This window comes from Ahaetulla prasina, chromosome 3 (genome assembly GCF_028640845.1).
Source record: "Ahaetulla prasina isolate Xishuangbanna chromosome 3, ASM2864084v1, whole genome shotgun sequence".
NCBI classification, from domain to species: Eukaryota; Metazoa; Chordata; class Lepidosauria; order Squamata; family Colubridae; genus Ahaetulla; species Ahaetulla prasina.
In genome coordinates, this window is record NC_080541.1 from 151,784,218 (window position 1) to 151,804,805 (window position 20,588).

The 20,588-nt window shown below is 39.9% G+C and overlaps 2 protein-coding genes across 2 annotated transcripts; one reads left to right on the forward strand and one right to left on the reverse strand.

The window, feature by feature from the left end:
• Positions 1 to 5,296: 5,296 nt before the first annotated feature.
• On the forward strand, positions 5,297 to 11,824 carry GNG5 (G protein subunit gamma 5). The gene is made up of 3 exons (XM_058176817.1): positions 5,297 to 5,577; positions 8,006 to 8,135; positions 11,297 to 11,824. Exons 1-2 carry the CDS (start codon positions 5,497 to 5,499, stop codon positions 8,129 to 8,131), a joined length of 207 nt encoding a protein of 68 aa, XP_058032800.1. The 5' UTR covers positions 5,297 to 5,496; the 3' UTR covers positions 8,132 to 8,135; positions 11,297 to 11,824.
• A 1,204-nt stretch (positions 11,825 to 13,028) lies between these two features.
• RPF1 (ribosome production factor 1 homolog) lies at positions 13,029 to 19,474 on the reverse strand. The gene is made up of 9 exons (XM_058176816.1): positions 18,925 to 19,474; positions 18,514 to 18,570; positions 17,502 to 17,582; positions 17,105 to 17,200; positions 16,267 to 16,420; positions 15,930 to 16,012; positions 15,673 to 15,854; positions 15,457 to 15,583; positions 13,029 to 13,464 (listed from the first exon to the last, which is right to left on the reverse strand). Exons 1-9 carry the CDS (start codon positions 19,129 to 19,131, stop codon positions 13,423 to 13,425), a joined length of 1,029 nt encoding a protein of 342 aa, XP_058032799.1. The 5' UTR covers positions 19,132 to 19,474; the 3' UTR covers positions 13,029 to 13,422.
• Between the last annotated feature and the right edge of the window lie 1,114 nt (positions 19,475 to 20,588).

Genomic DNA, 20,588 nt, shown 5'->3' on the forward strand with positions numbered 1-20,588 from the left:
TAAAAACATATGCAATAAATCTCTTTCCACTTATGACTGTATGACTATAACTTGTTGCTGGCAATCCTTATGATTTATATTGATATATTGATCATCAATTGTGTTGTAAATGTTGTACCTTGATGAACGTATCTTTTCTTTTATGTACACTGAGAGCATATGCACCAAGACAAATTCCTTGTGTGTCCAATCACACTTGGCCAATAAAATTCTATTCTATTCTACTCTAAACCAAAATCCCAAACACTCTCTGGAACAGTGGTCACCAACCGGTGGTCCGTGAGAAAATGTTGGTGCTCCGCGGCACACCCGGGTGGAGGAGCTGCTCCCAGATAAGCAATGGCCAGTCCTGTGACTAGAGCTCTGGAATATGGAACTGGCCAGGCAGCTCATGGTGGGGCTGTAAATCTCCGCTGTTGAGAGAGGTTCGGGCAATTTGTAACTTTGCAGCACAGTCCTCGCTGGCTGGAATGAGGTAATGATGCAAGGGGGGGGGATGGCAGTACAGGCAGGCCGAAGCAACAGGTGGCGGGAACCCCGAGCTGTTTCTTCCCCCGCTGTAGCTTCCTGTTGGCTGAACCCACCAGTGGCTTCCCCGCCCTTCTCCTTTCCTTCCCAGTCACTCCTCGCCTGGTAAGGGAAGGGGAGGGGGGGATGGAGATTCGCTCCATATTCCAGAGTGGGAGCTGGATCTTGTGGCTGTTTCTTCTGGCCCTTGTTGATGCTCCTGCACCTTGGTCTCTTGGGGAGACGCTTGACTTCCTCTCAGCCCCATGACACTGGCTGGCCCATGAAATGACAGAGAGAGAATGAATGAGAGCACCGCCTTCTTGGAAGAAGTGCGGGGATGGGGAGAAGGGAGATGTCTTGCATTAAGTATTGACCTCCCCACCTCAATTTTGCGAGGTTGGCGCAGCAGGCAGCGGTCCTTTCCGGTGCGCCTTATTTCTCCGGAGAACTCTGCCCCCCTCCCGCTTCTGCCCGTCTCCTCCTCTTTCTCCTGGAGTCTCTGGGCTGCTTACTCAAGGGAACACTCAAAGGGCACTTCGCCACCCGGCTTGCTCGCCCGGGAGGGCCACTCTCTTTGCAGCTCTTGCTCAAAGCCACCTGGCTCTGAAAGGGACACGTGGAGAATCAGAATCACACACAGAGAGAGAGGGGGGGGGGAGAGAGAAAGTGGGGGAGAGAGAAAGGGATGAGAGAGAGAATGAGAGAGAAATAGTGGGAGAGGGGAGTGGGAAGAAAGAGAGAGAGAGGAGGGACAGTGCCTGAAGGACCCCATCCCGTCACTGGGAGTCCAGGCACTTCAGCAAGCAGTGTGCTGGATTCGAATTAGTGGTCCGCGGGATTTAAAATTATGGACTTGGTGGTCCCTGAGGTCGAAAAGGTTGGATGTACATATACACGGTAGCCAGCTGCTCTTCTGCATTCTGGCATTCTTTGTACAAAGACCAGCTGGCCGCTATGCGCCAGAACCTGGAAGAGAGCAGCGCACATGCCCACAGAGAGGGCTCTGCATGCCACCTCTGGCACGCGTGCCATAGGTTCGCCATCACTGGACTAGCCTATGAATGGTTTGAAGTGGCTATAGAACTTGGTAGTAAGGCAAATATTTAACTCTAAATTGGCCACTAACTGGACCATTCCTGAGAGATGTTAAAAATAGCTACTATTTGTTGATTTATAACGCATTAATTTTTTTACTGCTCAAGATGATGTCCAAAAGGTTCAGTAAGCAGAATGTAGATTACATCCAATGTAGATTGGAACACTACAGTAGAACCTCTGCTCATGAATGCTTCTGACCACGACCAAATCAGGTTCTGACCAAAAAATTCACAATTTTTTTCCAATTTCCGATTTCCGCTTCCATGCCATTTTTTTTTGTAACTGTCAAATTTCCAAAATTAGGTTCGGGTCACGACAAAATCAGGTTGCGACCAAAGTTATGGAACAAATTATGGTCGTGATCAGAGATTCTACTTTATATGGAAAAGGAGATTAGTAACAGACACTGGATAATTGAGAAAGCTAAAAAATACCATAGCTAAAGATAAAGGTTCCTCTCGCAAATATGTGCTAGTCATTCCTGACTCTAGGGGGTGGTGCTCATCTCTGTTTCAAAGCTGAAGAGCCAGTGTTGTCCAAAGAAGTCTCAGTGGTCACGTGGCTGGCATGACTAAATGCCGAAGATGCATGGAACAGTTACCTTCCCACCAAAGGTGGTCCCTATTTTTCTACTTGCATTTTTACATGCTTTCGAACTGCTAGGTTGGCAGAAGCTGGGACAAGTAATGGGAGCTCACGCCGTTACACGGCGCTAAGGATTCGAACTGCCGACCTTTCTGATAGACAAGCTCAGCATCTTAGCCACGGAGCCATCGCATCCCTATTAAAGAATACCATACAAAAGCTATTAAGTGACACAAGGCAGAAGAACAGGATAAAAAGAGTATTGATGTTGAACTTTGGTGTTTGAGAAGATTCCTAACACTGAGAACAGCCTAGAAAAGAATTCAGTGGCTCATCAAACAAATTAACTGAGTTCTCACTGAAGGTCCAAGTAAAGACTTAATTTAGAGAAGGCTGTAATGTTGGGAAAGGTGGAAGGAAAGAGGATAACCAGCAGCAAAGTTTATAGACATAGTTACAGTAGTAATCAGTGCACATTTAGAAGAGCTAAAAGATCAATTTCGGGACAGGCTGATATAGAGGAAATCTATGTGATCACCAAGAGTGAACACTGACTTGATAGCACACGATGTATTACATACGAGCTGCGGTGGCGCAGTGGTTAGAATGCAATTTGGCAGTTCCAATCTCACTAGGCTCAAGGGTGACTCAGCCTTCCATCCTAAGGGGGTTGTTGGTGGCAATATGCGGACACTATAAACCACTTAGAGAGGGCTGTAAAGCACTGTGAAACAGTATATAAGTACTATTGCTATTGCTATTTGATACCAGAATTCTCAATAAAAGTAGTTAAGGAATACAAGTAGGAGAATTCAACTATATACAGTCCCAGTTTATAGGCTTTTCATAGCCATATGACTGGTGGATGAAGAGCCAAAATATTCAATTAATCAGCTTGGCATGGCTCTTCTTATGAACTGAATCCAAATGATATACAGGCTAGATTTGCTGTGCTAGCTGTAGATTAACTATAATCTTCTGATTAAATCTCAATTACATAGGTTTGTACAATACACTTAAGCTATTAATTGTATTTACAAGCAACATGGTCATGCAATTCACAGTAAGCCTAAAGCCAACTCCATTATGACTTAGCATGTTTTGTGAATCATGCTATAAATTTGTTTAAAGCCTAAAATGAATGAATCTCACAATCTATTGACATAATATACTTCTGGTCACACATTTTCTTCATTTTAAAAATTCAATTTAGGGCAGTGGAAATCATGTTTATTAATATTATGGTTTAGTATTTTTGTTTTTGCCATTTCTGTCGGTTGAGCTGTTTGTTTTCTCTCAGTAAATCCAGGTGTATTTGTTGCTATGATGAATAGTACCAGGAAGGACTTATTCCAGCAAGGCTATTGTTAAAACTGCCACTTAATCTTAAATGTCTGAGATAAAAAAGTACATAATTACAGTGTTTTACTTTCGCATAAATGTGCACAAGATTATACTGGGCAATGGAAGAGAAATAAATCAGTCTTGGCATTCGTGAATTCTTTTAAACTGAAATTGGTAAAAGTTTAAGCAATTTGCACTAAAACAAAAAAGTGTGCTGACTAAAGAGGGGGAAGAGGGAAAAAGTGAAGCTTATTTCTTGAAGTTGTTCCTTGTTGAGGCACGTGTAGCAAAACCTTCCCCAAAATCTTGGGCAATCTTCACTGTGCGGAGAGAAATTGTGATTTACCAATATCTGGTTTTGACCCTAAGTGTTACAACGTGTGGGAAGCAGTGGTGGGATTCAAATAATTTAACAACCGGTTCTCTGCCCTAATGATTTCTTCCAACAACCAGTTTGCCAAACTACTCAGAAAGTTAACAACCGGTTCTCCCGAAGTGGTGCGAACTGGCTGAATCCCACCACTGGTGGGATGTACGTATGACTCTTATCTATTAGCACTTGCTTATTGCCTTTAAACTCCATCTCGATGACTTCGAAGAAGAGTCCAGGCCTCTTCCTTTTAAAAGCCGGCTTCACAACGGCTCACCCATTAGGGTAGCATGACAGCTTCCCACGTAACCGGAAGTTGGTTTGTATCTTCGCTTCACTCTGCTCGCGCCCAAGAGCCGTTGAAAGTTGCGGGAGACAAAAAAAAACACACAACCCCACTAGAACGGGGTGGAGGAATTAACAGAGGTCCCGTTTTACGATTAAGCTCACGTATGCGCGGCCCCCGCTGCGACGGGTGGCAGGGAAAAAAAGTGGATTACACAGCTGGTTCCGCCTCGCCTCTGGGTTACAGATCAAGCGTTAAGTTAAACGTGTTTTGGAAAATCTTGCTTTTTCCTTGCAGAACAGACTTAAACACCGCGGGCCCGTTGGAAATGAAAGTGTAGCGATTATGATAAAACAACTACAGACAATATTTGCAGTGGCAGCGGCGCTAAACCACCTTAACCCTGCATCTCTCCCGGCTGCGTAGACGAATGTAGTTCTGAAAGGTGGGGGAAGTTTAACAACAAACCTACAAATGTAGCCATTTGCAGATTATCGGTGACCGGTTGTAATTTTCCCAGTCCCAAGACTCGAAGTTTTGCAATTATTGAGACGCGCTTTCCCAGTTTTTCTCGGTCCCAATCCAGCACTCGATCAACCAGCCTTGTGCGAGCTAATTGGCGCGCAAATAGAAAAGCCAGCTGGTTGTCTGCACTAATTACCAGAGGCTGGGGAGAGAAACCATGCACAATGTTTAAACATATATGGTAGCGTTGCTTGAACGTGAACGAATTTACAGGCTCGCTCACACGCGCCAACACTACTGCGATAATATGGAGACTCCGTGCAACTTTTTTGCAGCAGTTCCGTCCCCCAATTCTGGCAGTAAAAAGCCCGCCTTCATGACCGAGGACGCACAGGCGACGCTCCAAAATTACTAGCAAGGAAGCCGGAGAAAAGCACGTCGTGCGGCCGCATCCCACCAGCAACAGAGACGCATCTCCTTTCCCACCGTTCGAGACGGGACTCGAAGCCCCGCCCCGCTCAAGCTTCTCAAAACTTAAAAGTTTTCAACGGCCAACTTCGACTTCCGCTTCGAGGGGGGGGGGGAGTGCGAGGCCGAGTTTGCGCAGGGAGCCCGCCAGCGCGCGCTGCGCGCGAGTCTCTGTTCCACCACCACCCCTTCTAGACAGAGTCTATGGGCGGGGGAGTTTTCCAAGCGCCGGAAACTTGCCCGAAAGTTCCGAGAAACCCCCTCCCGCCCCCCCCACAGCTACCCGCCCGTTTGCCAGCAGCAGCAGCAGCAGCGGTTCTTTTACTGGTTCGACGTCGCGCGGAGTTGAAGTTGAGTGAGGGAGGGGGCCATGTCCGGCGCCTCCAACGTCGCCGCTATGAAGAAAGTGGTGCAACAGCTGCGGCTCGAGGCCAGCGTGAGCCGCGTGAAGGTGAGCCCCGGAGTGGGGCGGAGACCAGGCCGGCCGTCCGCCCGCTCGGCCGCCATTAGCGCACATCGGGAAAAGGCTGCGTGGGCGCTCGGTCGCCTCAGAGACTTTTACTTCCTTTCTCGGGCCTGAGGAGACCTGAGGAAGGGTGCTCCGGGGCTTTGTACAAGAATGCTTTTTCTTTTAAAGTACTTCTTATAAGGTGACCCTAGGATTCCTGAGGGACACCCCCCCCCCCGAGACCCTCTTAGACGGGTCCTGCGAAATCGAAATTATTCGTCAAGTTAGGTTGAAAAAAAAAAGACAGTATTGAAATCGGGCAACTTAGGAAAGTAAATGCGCCAGTTTTAAGTTTAATGTAGTAAAAATCGATAAAAATAACCCACGCAAACAAAAGCTCTTTGGGGCGTCTCCATAATTTTTAAAGGTGGGAAAGGATCCCTAGAGACAAAAGTTGAAGAAACACTAGCCTATGAAATACCTTACGATTTAACTCCGGGTTAAGCAGCCCTAACCACAGTATGTTCGGCCCTTCCCTGGCGAACCAAACTTAGCCCGGCTGCTCTTGATTTTATCATAAATACATTTTATGATGTATGGAACCAACACCTCCCCCCCAATCGTATTTTCCTCCAAGCTGTGGGAGTTGGAGGTAGGCACCGTGTTGCCGAAGTCGGTCCCAATCGCATTGTCCAGTTTTTTGCTTGGATCAAATTTTGCTGATTCTGATTCTTTTGCGGGTTCATTTAGGGTTTCCCCGTTTAGGTTCGAGAGATCGCTTTGAAAGAAAGGACGGAGTTTGTCATCTTGATCTAGAGCTTTCTTGTTCTTCAGAGGAAGAAAAAAGAATAAACGCCATCTGGCAAACCAGCTTGGGACTCCACCCTTGTTGCAAAATGGGGAGTGAGTTATTGGCCAGGAAAAGCTTTCGGAAGGAAGAGTTCTTTGCTGGGTTTTGTTTTCAAACCTGAATCAAAACATACTTTACTTTCTTTGTTAATTAGAAACTATTGTAATAAAGCTGCTTGCTACCATCTTCATCATCTTCAAAACCTGAATTCTAACACATTTGCTTTCTCTATTAATCAGGAAAACTCATAATAAAATAATACTTGCTAACGCATATTTCTTAAGCACCTGAGACCCTTCAATTCTTTTACAAGAATTCTAAAGAACAAAAAAACGTATTGTCATATTTGACAATAGCCTAACATGAATTTTAATATTGAAAGTTAGCTGGTTGAGCAGTTACTGAACTTTTAATATACTTTAATAAACTGACTAAATTTTCATTTGATGTTCCATCAGCAACAATGTGCTCTGGAACAAATATTGCCGTCTCTGATTATTACTTTGAGATAGTCAGGAAATGACATAGAACACCTGCAACTGTGAAAGACTTGATTTAAAAGCCTGAATCTGGGAGTTATATCAATTGGCAGGTATTTTATGAGATTTTGGGGAATTCCTGCCATTGACAATAAACATAGTCTGGTTGTGAAGGTGTTTTTGTATGAAGATAGGGTATGCATTTGACAATCCCAAATGTTCTTACATACTCTTGAAGGGATAATTTTGGACAATATTGTAATTAATCTACTGTACACATAGTCTTTGACTTATGATCATAATTGAGCCTAAAATTAGAGTCAAGAGTTGTTGCAATCATAAATTGAGGTATCGTGACTAGATTTGAAGTTACAATCATTTTTCCGATAGTTGTTAAACAAACGCAGCAGTTAACTCAGGGATGTCAAACTGGATTTCTTTGAGTGCCGGATCAGCATTATAGTTGTCCTCCGCCAGCTGGGGGGGGGTGGGGAAGACGGGACGGGTGCCTCCAGCACTCTGCTGGCCAAAACAGGGCACCCCGCACCCCTTTTGACTGTCAGAGTGCTGCAGGAGGCCATTCAGGCCCGACATGGGACAGCGCACAGCCTCCCCGTGCCCCGTTTTGGCTGCCAGAGGCACTGCGGGCCAGTCCTTTAATTTTTTCCAGGCCAGCCCCACAGACCAGATCTAATCACCCTTGAGTTTGACACCCATAAGTTAACTGAATCCATTTTTTCCAATCAGGTTTTTTTTTTTTTTTGGTCACTACCTGGAAATAAACATAAGAAACTGGCAAAAAACAAATCATGGTCACATGATCACAGGATAATCAAATGATTGTCAAGGTGAGCCAGTTGGCCAAGTGCTCAAAATGATCATGGGTGTGTCTGCAGCTGCTGTAACTTCAAAAAATTTAGCTCTAGGTAGGTCAGTTGTAATTGGAATGGTATTAAATTATTGGTTATAAGTTGAGGTACACCTGTATAGTCATTGGGGAAGCAACACACTTTTTTGATGTCCAATCAGTTTCAACATTTGTTATTAATTATATTAATAAAATCTATTATTACATTATGTAAATGTGGGTTTCTGTTCATAGGTTTCACAAGCTGCAGCTGATCTGAAGCAGTTTTGCCTTCAAAATGCACATCACGATCCTTTATTAACAGGAGTTTCATCAAGTACAAATCCATTCAGACCACAGAAAGTCTGTTCTTTTCTCTGATTTGGTAAGCCACTGGAATCTTTTACTTGTAAAACTTTAAAGTTAACTATGACTTCACTTAACCTAAAGCAGGGATGGTGACCTCTAGACTTCTTTTTGCAACCTTACACAATGTGTACTTGGTCACAGTTGTAAAAGTAATCAGAAATTCTGTTTCTGGAAACAGGAAATAAACACAAAATAAATAAAGAGGCTTATTTTTAAAAAATACATTTTCCCCATATCTCCTTTAAAACCTAGAGAACCATATTTTATACAGGACTTCTGGGAAGTAAGTCCCTCTTTATTCAGCACTTACTTTCTTCAGATTGTACCATAAGTTTTTACTTAAATTTGTAGTCTTAACAAAATATCATTTTTATTGAAAGATATATGACCAATATTTCACAATTTATTACGATTTTGAATACTGAAATAGTCTTTCCCAGCAAAGTTTGTTCTTACTGAAAGAGGTAAAGAATCCTGAATATTCAGCTTGCACTTCCAATAACTACATACCAAATAACCTGTTATATTTTATAATAAGTAGTTGGACATTGCATTCTAGGATGGTTTTTTCTTAGACATTCTAAAACCTGGGATTTCCTGATGGTTTCCCAATGAGATGGTATCCAGAGTTAACTCTTTAACTGTTTCAGCATCCATCATGCTTGGCTAGATGCCATCACCTGATCTCTTTTATGGAAATAGGTAGTCCTTGACTATGACTATTTGTTTAGAATCTTAACTTTGATAATGGCACTGAATAAATGGTAGTTGTGACCAGGTTCTTGGACATCTGGCTATCTCAGTGCCCCGTGATCATGGGATTGTAATTTGGATACACGGTAACAGGTTCACACTGAAGCAGGAGCATTTGGAGCTCCCTGCAATCATGTGATTGTCATTTGCAGCCTTTACTACCAGCTTCCCCAGAAATACAATGAGGAAGCTGACAGGGAAGGTCACAAGTCACTGAGGTCAGTCTCCTTCATTTGTGCATCCTCCCTCAGCCTCCCTGCTTGCTCTGACCACCTCCTTCCACACTTCCCAATCCATGCTGCACCTTGTTCACTCCTTGCATTCTGCCTGACTGTGCTCTTCTCCCTGTCCAACCCACAAAACACCTCCATGCACCCTTCCCAACCTTTACCTCTCACACAAGCCTAGTCCACCTTCCTTGATCTGTATTGTGTCTGTCATGGGTCCCCTTATATCCTCCCTGACCCTCCTTCCCCCACTCAGCAGCATCCACTTACCTGCCTGCTGGCCTGGTTGGTCTTGTAGGTCCACTGACTTTAGCTGTGGGAAGTCAGAAGATATTTGCCAAGGCTAATGACTGTGGGATTCAGTTAACCATAGCAAACTAGACTGCAGAGATTGCCATCATTAAGTGATGCAGATGCGTTTTACGACATCACTTAGCAATGGAAATTCCAGTCCCAAAAGCCATTGAAAGTCCAGGATTATTGGTAGTTTGAGCCCCGATAGTGGTTTTTATACAATGTGCCCATTTTGTATTTCATGATTCACTTATTTTCTTGTCCTTTTATGCCACCAATTAACAGTTTTCTGGATGGTATTTTGTCACCTCTATTCACTTCCACTTCCAAGTTTCCTGGCAGACCAAACATATCCTGTGGTCCATTTTTTCTCAGACTTATCTTTAAAACTGACAGTTCTTTCAGACTTTACATTATTGGGAAACATAATGAAAGGTGACTATTACACCTAAATCTACTTAGAAACAAATGATGTAATTCAGAAATTTTATAAAATATTGCGTATTATAGTTATAATATACTTTATAATATTTTAAATGGATAATTTTATATGAATATCATTTTTAACAAAGTTTTTCCTTTATACCATTGCAAAGTACCATATTTTTCGGAGTATAAGACGATCCAGACTATAAGACACACCTACCTTTTTTGGGGAGGGAAACAAGAAATCTGCCTTTACCTGACAGCAAACAGCCTGCTTTACTTACATTTTTGTTTTCAGCACAAGGAGAAAAAAAATCTGCCTCCCAGCAATTTACCTCTTTGCAGCAAGCTGTGAAGGCACTGCGGCAATAGGCAATCCTTTTATGGCTGGGTGCGGGGGTGGGGTGGGGTGGGGGAGTGTGTCTTATACTCTGAAAAATACAGTAGCTTTGTAAGTTAACAATCTTTAGTAAATAACATCTTGGCTTTCTTGTATTTCATTTCTATCTTTATTGGTCCTAATTACTGGTTTTCCATGTAATTTTATTACAAAACTGTTATTCTAGTCAATTACTAGAATAGAAATGTTATGTTCTTGTTGATATGCAATCATCTCAATGATACAAAATCTATTTAGAGATTAGCCTAACATTCCCCTTTCCAATTACCATAAATACATAAATAATTATAAGAAATACTCCTTCCCCCATGGGGACTGAACAACAAATATATAAAAATATGAATTTGAGTATTCACTTATTACTTATTAATAATGGAGGTGGCACAATCTCTTTGTGTTTTTTTCTGAAAAAATAAGCCCTTACTGAATATTATTAAAAGATTAGAATTATATATGAGGGTGTTCTGTTAATGCCTGTTTATGGGATTTTGTTAACAGCAATTTAAAAATTATGTGGTTACTACATAAGACGTAACTATCAAGTATGTTCAGCCTGACCTAAAGTAGCATTGGACAACCAAACAAACTGGTTTGCTGAAAAGAAACCATCTTGGCTGGTACTTTGATCATCTTTACCATATGGAGTGTCTTCCCCTTCTAATTTGTTCCTTGATGAAGTAAAAATGAGTATTTCTGTAACAGCACGGAATAACTCATTTTCTGTCTCCATCTGTCTCTGAAATACACATGTACACCAATAATGGAAACAAATCTTAGGAAGGGGACTTAAGAGCCCCATTTTGTGCTGTTTTAGTGTCCTCTTGGTTTGGAAGCTAATAAAGGGATTAAATAACTAATAAATAAGTTTAACCACAAAGTAATGTTCACTTCTGTTAGCTTGAATTATAAATGAACACGGCCAGCAACTGATTTCTGTGGCTTATTTTGATTTGTTCTGTTGTATTGCAAACTACGATTAAAATTTTGTCATGTTTAAACATTTGAATGTAAGTAACATACAATTTAAATATTATGGTTAGCTTTGTTCAATGAGATTATGTATTCTGTTTCTTGCAGATCTAACAACTTTTCCTAGCTGATTATGTTGAATATGGAAATGAAACAAGATGGCTTGGAATCTGTACAGAAACTTTGTATTAATGTGCCAACTTTGAGCTTGTAAGATTGCTATTGTTTCAAACCCCCTTAAAATCTACCTCTCTTAACAAGCTGTATGCTAGTTGCTATTACTCTGTATCGTGAGGGAATCAATTTTATATTCAAGCAATAAAGAGTTGACATGAGTTTGAATGTTAGCGTAAAGAACTTATCCTAATATTTTGAACTGTGTATTCAAAGCTTCACTATTGTTCTAAAAATACTATAAAGTTAGTGCATTTTGTAAAATTTTGCTTTTCTGAAACAAAATAGCATCTTTATCTAAACAAATTAATGGTTTACAATGAGTATAGTTCTTGTTCTTTCTACTTTAGTTGTTATATAGTCATAACTAATTTGGAGTAAACTGTATTTGCCTCTAGAAGCATCCTAAATTGTGAATATCCTTCTATAAAGCTAAAAAAATAAATGCCTTGTTTTACATGATTTACCAATCTAATACAATTTTGTTTCTTTTCTGTTTTACATCAAGCTTCTGTTCTACATCAAGACATAAATTAGTCAAAAAAGAAAACCAAAAGATTTAAAATTGATTACCAAATACATAACATAGAACAAGAATAGATTTATAAAGTAGTTTTGGAACAAACTCTGCATAATCTTAAATAACTGGCTGCATATAGTTTTTCTGATTTACAGGTGCATAATTATCATGCCTGACAGGTCAAAGCAAGATCCGAGTTAACCAAGCTATCAGTTTATATTAAGTGCAGAGGTGATTAGTTGAGTATCCATTGATTTAATTTTCTGACCTACTTGAACACAGTGACTTTTAAGGTATAGTTCAGTTTTATATCCGTCTTGTGACATCTGTCATCAGACGTTGGCAATCCTGTTGCCGATCCCATTTTTATCAACAGCTGCACAAAAAAGTGCAGAAGAATGCTATTCAAGCTTTCTCTATCCTTGTTTTTACTTTAGTGGTCATTTTCCAGCTTTCATGTAAATTAGAACCAAGGTACATGATCCTTTCAACTTTTTCTAGTGGTATTCCTTCGGACGTTATCTGTGGTAAATGAATGGGTTTGCTGATGACCATTATCTTGGTTTTTGAGATGTTAAGCTTCAAGCCATATTTTTCAGATATTTCTGTGATTGTTGAGGAACTGAAGTTTTGTATCTAAAATCTTTTTTTTTTCCCTTTGGATATCTGGGGGACAATTAGTGAAAAATAGGGAGTATAGTTTGCCATTGTGTCCTAACTGGGAACTGCCTTGTGCCTACATGTACGTAAATAAATATTAATGCATTTAAGGTTAATCTGTAGATTAGAATTGCATATGAATTGAGTAATATTGATCAGATTATATTGAAGAGAATGTTGGCTTTCTTTCACTCTGTAAGGAAGCCCTATGATTAAAGATGACAGCATTTCCATTATCTCAAGTTTCATTAATATGAACAGAGAAAATGGGGTATTACCTAATTTCTTCTCCCGTTAAAAAAATAAAATTCATTTCCCATTTATTCTTTGAATAGGCACTTGGCAGAATATTTCAGTTCCTTATCTAATTTTAAAAAAACTTTAATTTAGCTTACTGAAGGTCATATGAACAATGTTTGTATAGCCACTATCTGTATCTGAAATTGTTTTTCTGCATTATGTATGAACATTCACCAATACATGGTAATCATTTGACATGTAGAATGTTTATTTTTGGCAAATAATATATTCAACACAAAACCTTATTTTAAAATCCAGAACTAGATATACTTTAATTCAGAATAAGATATGAAAGAATTACATTAAAGCATTATTTCTGAGAAGGGTCCATGACGTAACAAAAGGAGATAGTGGCTGATGCAGTCTCTTTCCTTTTACTTGAAGTCTTCTATTGTTTATAAAAAGTAACTGAATTTTCAGCCCTGAAGAGAACGGGTTATAGCCATGTTTGCAGGGGTTATAGCCATGTTTGCAGGGAAGGTACTGGTGTTCCCGTGTGCAACTTGAATTCATCTTCAAGGGCATTCCAGAAGCTTTTGTTGGTGTAAAAAATACAAAAACTGCATTTCTGTGGTCATTCTTACAAATGAAATTTTCTTCGGCTCGTGTCCATTTCACGGCGCTGAAAAACAGCAATGTTCATTATAGTTTGCTACAAAAATACAAATATTTGTAAATTCCTGTAATACAATTCAGATTATGGACCAATAAACTAATACCAAATTACAAGATTTTTAAGGCATGCCTGAAATGAAAGTAATTACAGGTTAATATATCACAACAAACGTAAGTCGGCCTAAGTTTAGTCTGGACCTTTAGACTTCTTACTGCCAAACAAGAATGTCTGTTAGTAAAGGCTTATTGGATATGATCTTAAGCACACAGGCAGTCATTAGACTTTTATACATCCCTTCATCTAGGGACATTCCTGTTTTCTGACAACCTTAAAGCCTTAATCTTGTAATAATTTTAAATTAAGTAATCTTAAAATGCATTGATGCGGGGATACAATACTCCCTTGAAAACAGTATTGTAAATAGGCAAGGCTCTCTGACTGTATTAAAGGCCACCTAAACACAGCACTTTGACCTCTGTTCCATTTTGAATATTCAATATTTTGAATATTTTTCTTTTGACAGCTGACTGCATTGGGGCACCACAAAAGTACTTTTGAAAGCTACTGTGTCTATTATGGGCGGGGAATGTACCAAAAATAACTTATACTGGTAACAAAATTATTCTATTCTTTAGAATGCAATTACTGTAATCTAAACTTACAATTTTTGAGTGATTTTTTTATTAATGAAATTGTTATGGAAATGTTGATGTATCAAGTATTTAAAAATATCTCAATTATAGTCATAGGTAGTCAGAACATGAGAATAATTCTACTGGATCAGACTGAAGGCCAGGTAGTCAATATTCCATTTCACTGAATGTCCACCAAATACAATTATAGGTAGTACTTGATTTACAGCATTTGTTTAGTGACAGTTTGAAGTTATGAAAGCACTGCAAAAAGTGACTTATGATTGGTTCTCACATTAACAATTATTGCAGTATTCTTAGTCACAGGACCAAAATTTAGTCACTTAGTGACTGTGTTTATGGCAGTTGAAGTGCAGTGGTATCCAGTGATTGCTATTCATGGACTTCCTAGCCAGCTTCCAAGAAGCAGAGTCAATGGGGGAAGCTAAATTCACTTAACTCTAATGTTAATGACCATAGCAAAAAAAGATTGTAAAACTGGATGCAACTTTTTTAATGATCACCTTAGCAACAAAAATTCTGATTATAAGTTGAGGACTACCTTGGAATGGAATGTATTGATGACCCTGGAGAATGAGGGGAAGAGACGCTGCCTAGGGAACAACCAGATGAAATACAGGAGCTCCCAGCGGTCAGAAAATGAAATCTAAGAACCGCCCTACTTGATCAAGCAAAACTGGTGGTAGAAAGTTTGTACTTTCAGACTAGAAAGGTTCTGTTAATGTAGCTTTACAATAAAGTATTATTAGTTCATCTAGTTGTGTTTCCTAAGTGGTTTACTTGAGAGGGCTGACAATATTTATGTTGATATGCAAATAGGAAAACAAGCAGCCCTGAAATGCCACTCATATGCACCTAATCTATATAGGCAGACTGCCCCTATGTCTGCAAGCATAGGTCACACATATAACACTTTGTAAGAAATCCTTAGAAGGGACGCCATGGCTCAGGGGCTAGGACGTTGAGCTTGTCAATCGAAAGGTCGGCAGCTCGGCGGTTCGGATCCCTAGTGCTGCCGTGTAATGGGGTGAGCTCCCATTACTTGTCCCAGCTTCTGCCAACCTAGCAGTTTCAAAAGCACGTAAAAATGCAAGTAGAAAAAATAGGACCACCTGTGGTGGGAAGATAACAGCATTCCGTGCGCCTTTGGCGTTGAGTCATGCCAGCCACATGACCACGGAGACGTCTTCGGCTTTGAAACGGAGATGAGCACCACCCCCTAGAGTCGGCAACGACTAGCACATATGTGCGAGGGGAACTTTTACCTTTAAGAAATCCTTTAACTGCAAAATTTAGCCAAATAGCAGTATATAAAATTCTGCAATGCTTTGTTGAGGGATAATACCTTGTGAATCCATTCATATTCCCCAAACTTGGAGTCAAAAGTTCCTTTTTGAAGAGACCTTAATTTTAGGGTAAAACGTGGGCCTAGTTCTTGAATGGCCACTTTTTTCTCATTTTTGAAGATGTATCTGTTAAAGGCAATACACAGCATTAGCAAAGCTGTCATACAAAAATCACTTTTGAACATTTGAGCATAAATGTTCAAACACTTGCTTACCTATGAAATCTGAAAAAGATATAATCACGCTGATTGTGAAATGTAGCTACTTGTCTGCCAACAAAGTGAGGATCATGAGGAAAGAGAGAAGCAAACATGCGACCAATGGAATGGCCCAATCGTGTTGTAAAGTTATTCAAGATTATTTCAGGCTGATGTTCTGTGGGATTTTTCCCTTTTCGCTAAAAGTTAAAAATGAAAACGTATTAAATGTTAACAGTAACAAGCAGAGAAATTGACTATTGAAGTAAACTCACCTTTATTTCTTTTCGTAAACGAACATTGCTCATCCTAAAGTGAGCAGTTGGGCCTTCAGGCAAATGACTTAATACAAGCCCATCTATTTCAATTATGTTAAGATATAATTAAACATGTGAATTATAATTAATGCAATTTATGCAGAAAACATTTCCCCAGAAAATCCATACTGTAAAACATTTTTTGTACTTCGTACTTCATGTCCAGCTTCAGTTTTAATAAACGTGCTATACAGAAACAAGTACTAAATCCCTTCTCTTCTAATCCAACAGTAAATTTGCTGCTCTAATAGAGATGTGCATACAAATAGCACTGCATAGTTTTCATGAAGGATACTTGGTATTTTACGATCTTCATTGATAACAATCAAATCTGTAAAATCCCTTGAAATACACTGTGGAATAATTTTTTTTAAAGCCAGTCCTCTTCTATAATAAACATGTGAATTTGGAACACATGTGGATAACTGTTCACAGAATCTCACAGTTCTCTGCAAAAACAAAAGAAAGTTCAAGTATAACTTTAGGCCGTCTCTTTATATGGAAAGAAACAGTGCTATCTGCCGTTCATGAAATTAGTGACAAATTGACAAGATGAAACAAATACATCCAACTTGGGCAGTAAAACCTGTAAACTTCCCTCTCACTGATGAACTTAATCAAATAATAGTCAATGCTTATTTAAACTTAAAACTTTTAAATTTACCAGCGACTATCTCAATCAATTTTGGCTATAATCAGCATCCAGACAATTTAAACCAACAGTGACTGATTGGTATATAATTATTAAATGTTTACTGTCCAATTTATCTTACTAAAGATAAATTATTTTTATCTTTACAAAAGATAAAAATTTTACTATTTTATAAAACAGTATTACAGCTAATATATTCCACAATCTATATTTTAATATCGTAACTACATAGTATGATGGACTGCAGGGCCAGCACAATGTGTAAAATGTTCACACTGGTGCAATAGGACTGGGTGTTTTGTTAATATGATTTATTGGGTTAAGGATTTTCTGTCTTCACTGTGAATTGTATTGTGTTGGGTGCATTGAGGGAGCTCAACCAATCTCACTGTACATATGTTGTGCACTGACAATAAAGTTTTGAATTGAATTAGTAAATTCCTCAAAGCAAAATATTATCAATCTTAAAAAGTTAATTTACCCCACGAGGTCTGTCAGATGTAGTGATAAGAATTTTTGGAACAGTTTGCCTGTTGAAGTAAGGAGCAAATTCATCTGTAGCGTCATCTAAAGTAACCTGGGAATATATAATAACATTTGTAAGAAATTGCAGTGACAGAGTCAATTTGCAGGAATCAGACCTTCCATCTAAAAATAAAAATCAATAGCTGTCAGCATTTATAATGTACTTGTTACAATAAAAAAAATAATTTTGGAAAGAAGAGTCTGAAGAATTAAATGTTGAAATTGATGCATGAACTTCTAATAACCATCCTGCCAACTATTACAATATGTTACAGAAAAGTGAAAATGTGTGCCCAAATTCATTGCCTGATGATCTGGCATTTGTTTCCTTTAAAATGCTTACAGAAAACTACCTCATCATCATTTGGATCAACTGTGGTTTCATCATATACGCGCTGGTTTTCAATGGTTTTTGGTTCTGGTTTTGGTGGTGCCTATAAAACAGAAGTTGAGATGTGAAATCAATAAATTTCATTGAACAACTGTTCCATTTAAAGAATATTGATGTAGTTTAGTAATAGCATCAAAAATACTAGAAAAAAGGTAGGCAATTTGAGCTATTAGCTGAAAGATGTATGAATTACAGAACAAAATAAATGGAAAACAGCAGATTACCCAATTAGTAGCCAAAGTTTCAGAGTGGTAGTGCAGTACAAATATTAAGCTCTTGAAAAGGGCAAAATCCTCGCTAGGGATCATTAAAGGAGCTGAAAATAAAACTCACTATTATTAATGCTTTAAAGAAATCAATATTGCAACCATAGTTAATATTACAATTCTAATGACATCACAAAGAATACTGTAAACCAGAGAATGCTGCAAAAAGCTGGATTTTGGTCTTACAAAAAAAGAAATTGAACAACATGAATATTTTAAAGTGGATTAGAAAAAATGTCTTTCTCTTACACTATAGAAACTGAAAGGTATAATGGCTCAAAAGAAAAAGTCATTCTTGACATAGCCCAGTGCTTCTCAATTATTTTCTGTCATGCCCCCCTAGGAAGAAGAAAACATTTTTCGCGCCCCCCGCGCGACTGTAAATAGTATCATTATTAAAAAAAACGAGGTCAAACGCGCCCCCCCTTTACGGAGCCTCGCGCCCCACTATTTGAGAAGCACTGACATAGCCAGACATAAATTGGAATTTATGATTACAGCATACAGAGGCGAAAGTGGAAGAGGCGGCTATCATTGATTACCAATTATGATAGTTATACATAACATTTAGTAATAGATGAGTAGATGAACCCATTCACAGGAAACATGAAATTGTGTTCTGTTTGTAGGCTCTCAGCAGAATGAAGTGCCGGAAAACATTACAATTGCTCTGATTAAGTCTCTCAGTCACTCACTTCTCCTTTTTACCTTATCTCCAAGGGCTTCCCGTTCCTTCTTCTTCTTTTTCTTAAGGGCTAATTTTTCCTGTAGGAGTAAGAAAGTTGAAGAAAAGAAATTAGATGGGTTATAAAAAATGCTAGTCACATGTCACCATACAGAAGAAAACCCACCATGCACACTGCTTTAACAAATTTCCAAGTCTGGGTGCCAAATATCTAACTCCTTTCTTCTCATGCTTCTGAGGATAACAATTTGATTATCAATGTCTGATTCCCCCACTGAGCAATTTAAGACTCAAAGGGCTCCATTTCTCTTATTTTATTAACGTCTGCCCTTCCCAATTAATTATACGACTACCAACCACCCTCCCGCCTTACTAATGAAGCTCTGGCTGAAACGCAAAAGTGACTCAAAGTTCTGCGACCCCTTCCTTCGCACCTTCTTCTGCTGCTGCTTCCAGCGCAGGAACATGAAGTGGCGCCGCTGCTTGTTCTTAATTTCAGAGACGCTAAAAGTCGGCGGGAACGCGGCCTGGCTGGGTTCCGCGGGGTTTCCATGAGCCTTCTCGCCATAAACAACCTTGCTCGTTGCGTCAGCATCAGGTCTCCCCTGAATAGGTTTTCCCTGCTCAGAGCCGGCCGCCATGCCGTCGCTTCAATAGTTAACCTTTCACATCTTCGTCCACTTCCGGGTTATCCAGCGTTCCGCCGTTTGCCTACTGCGCATGTGCAAACTTTACTAGTCGTTTCTTTCTCCCACCCCTCCCGATTTGAGACGCACTGCATACCTGTTGCGGCTCAGTTTATTTAACCAAACACTTCTGGCATAATATCTCCATATTGATTTGTATGTTCCTTCTTTTTAAATTACGGCAACCGTTTTCAATATAGTCTTTCGGGAAACTCGCCAAAGAAAAGAAAACAAAACAAAACCCACTAGCCAGAGGCTCGAGATATGCACGCGGATGCTCAAAGCGTCCTCATATTTGGCGAAAATGGACTAAGACAGGATTGGAAGATAATTTGCGCATGTGCGAAATGACGAGACGAAACTGGATGTTAAAGGGGAATTCGGGTTTTTCTGTAGCTGTAAATTTCTGTTGTGTGGGAAATGAGCCCTGACGTTGGAAGTTATACTTTTCGCTACTTTGGGGATAAACAGATTAACAGAGTTGGAAGGGATTTTATAGGTCATCTAGTTCAACCCACCCCCGCCCCCTGCACCCCGGCCAAGCAAGAGACCCTACACCATTACTGACAAATGGCAGTCCAATCTTTTCTTGAAAGTCTCAAGTGATGAATTTCACTTCCACAATTTCTGAAGGCAAGCTGTTCCATTGTTTGATTGTTCTCACTGTCAGAAAGTTCCTCCTCATTTCTAGATTGAATCTCTCCTTGGTCAGTTTCCATCAATGGTGAAATGTAAAATTTGTTACTACCGGTTCTGTGGGTGTGGTTTGGTGGGGGGGTTAATGTGAATGGGTGGGCGTGGCCAATTTTTTTCTACAACCTCTTTCGCTGAAGAGGTTGTAAAAAAATGCTTTTAAAAGCCTCTGACGATCCCAGCTGAGCTGCATGATCATCAGAGGCTTTTTTTTAAACTTAAAAGCATTTTTTCGGTTGAAAAATTCTTTTAAAAGGGAAAAAAACCCTGATGATCATGCGGCTCAGCTGGGCATGGGAGGGGGCAATGATTTTTGTTACCAGTTCTCCGAACCACCCGCTGTCATCGTTACCCATGGTGTTAAGTTCGGGAAGTAACGAGGCTGGAGACCAGGGTAGTGACAACAGCTCTTTAATATATGGTGAACCCAGCAACCGGGCTGGGGAAAAACCTCTCCTTATATACAGTTTAACCGGCGGCTTCAACCAATCAGCAACGTGCTTGTTTCCCGCCAAAACATTTAAAGATACATTACACTCCTTCCCTCCCAGAAAACACTTTACCCCTATTTACATGATATTTACATATTATTTTTCAACGTAATCACGCAAATAGACTGGGCGTCTCCTGACTCTTTCGGACCTGCGCAGTTCATTCCCTGGGAGTGGGTCGAGCTGACCGGAGGGGCTGTTTGCTCCTCTCAGCTCCTCCTCTAGGCC

What these genes read in the sequence shown, in the direction of transcription:
- GNG5 (XM_058176817.1), top strand. Translation starts at nt 5,497, where the DNA reads ATGTCCGGCGCCTCCAACGTCGCCGCTATGAAGAAAGTGGTGCAACAG. An exon ending in CCAGCGTGAGCCGCGTGAAG is followed by an intron (nt 5,578 to 8,005) that starts GTGAGCCCCGGA and finishes TTCTGTTCATAG; the next exon opens with GTTTCACAAGCTGCAGCTGA.
- RPF1 (XM_058176816.1), bottom strand. Translation starts at nt 19,131, where the DNA reads ATGGCGGCCGGCTCTGAGCAGGGAAAACCTATTCAGGGGAGACCTGAT. An exon ending in TGAAGATCGTAAAATACCAA is followed by an intron (nt 16,013 to 16,266) that starts GTATCCTTCATG and finishes TAATTGAAATAG; the next exon opens with ATGGGCTTGTATTAAGTCAT. An exon ending in AATATGAATGGATTCACAAG is followed by an intron (nt 13,465 to 15,456) that starts GTATTATCCCTC and finishes GCTGTTTTTCAG; the next exon opens with CGCCGTGAAATGGACACGAG.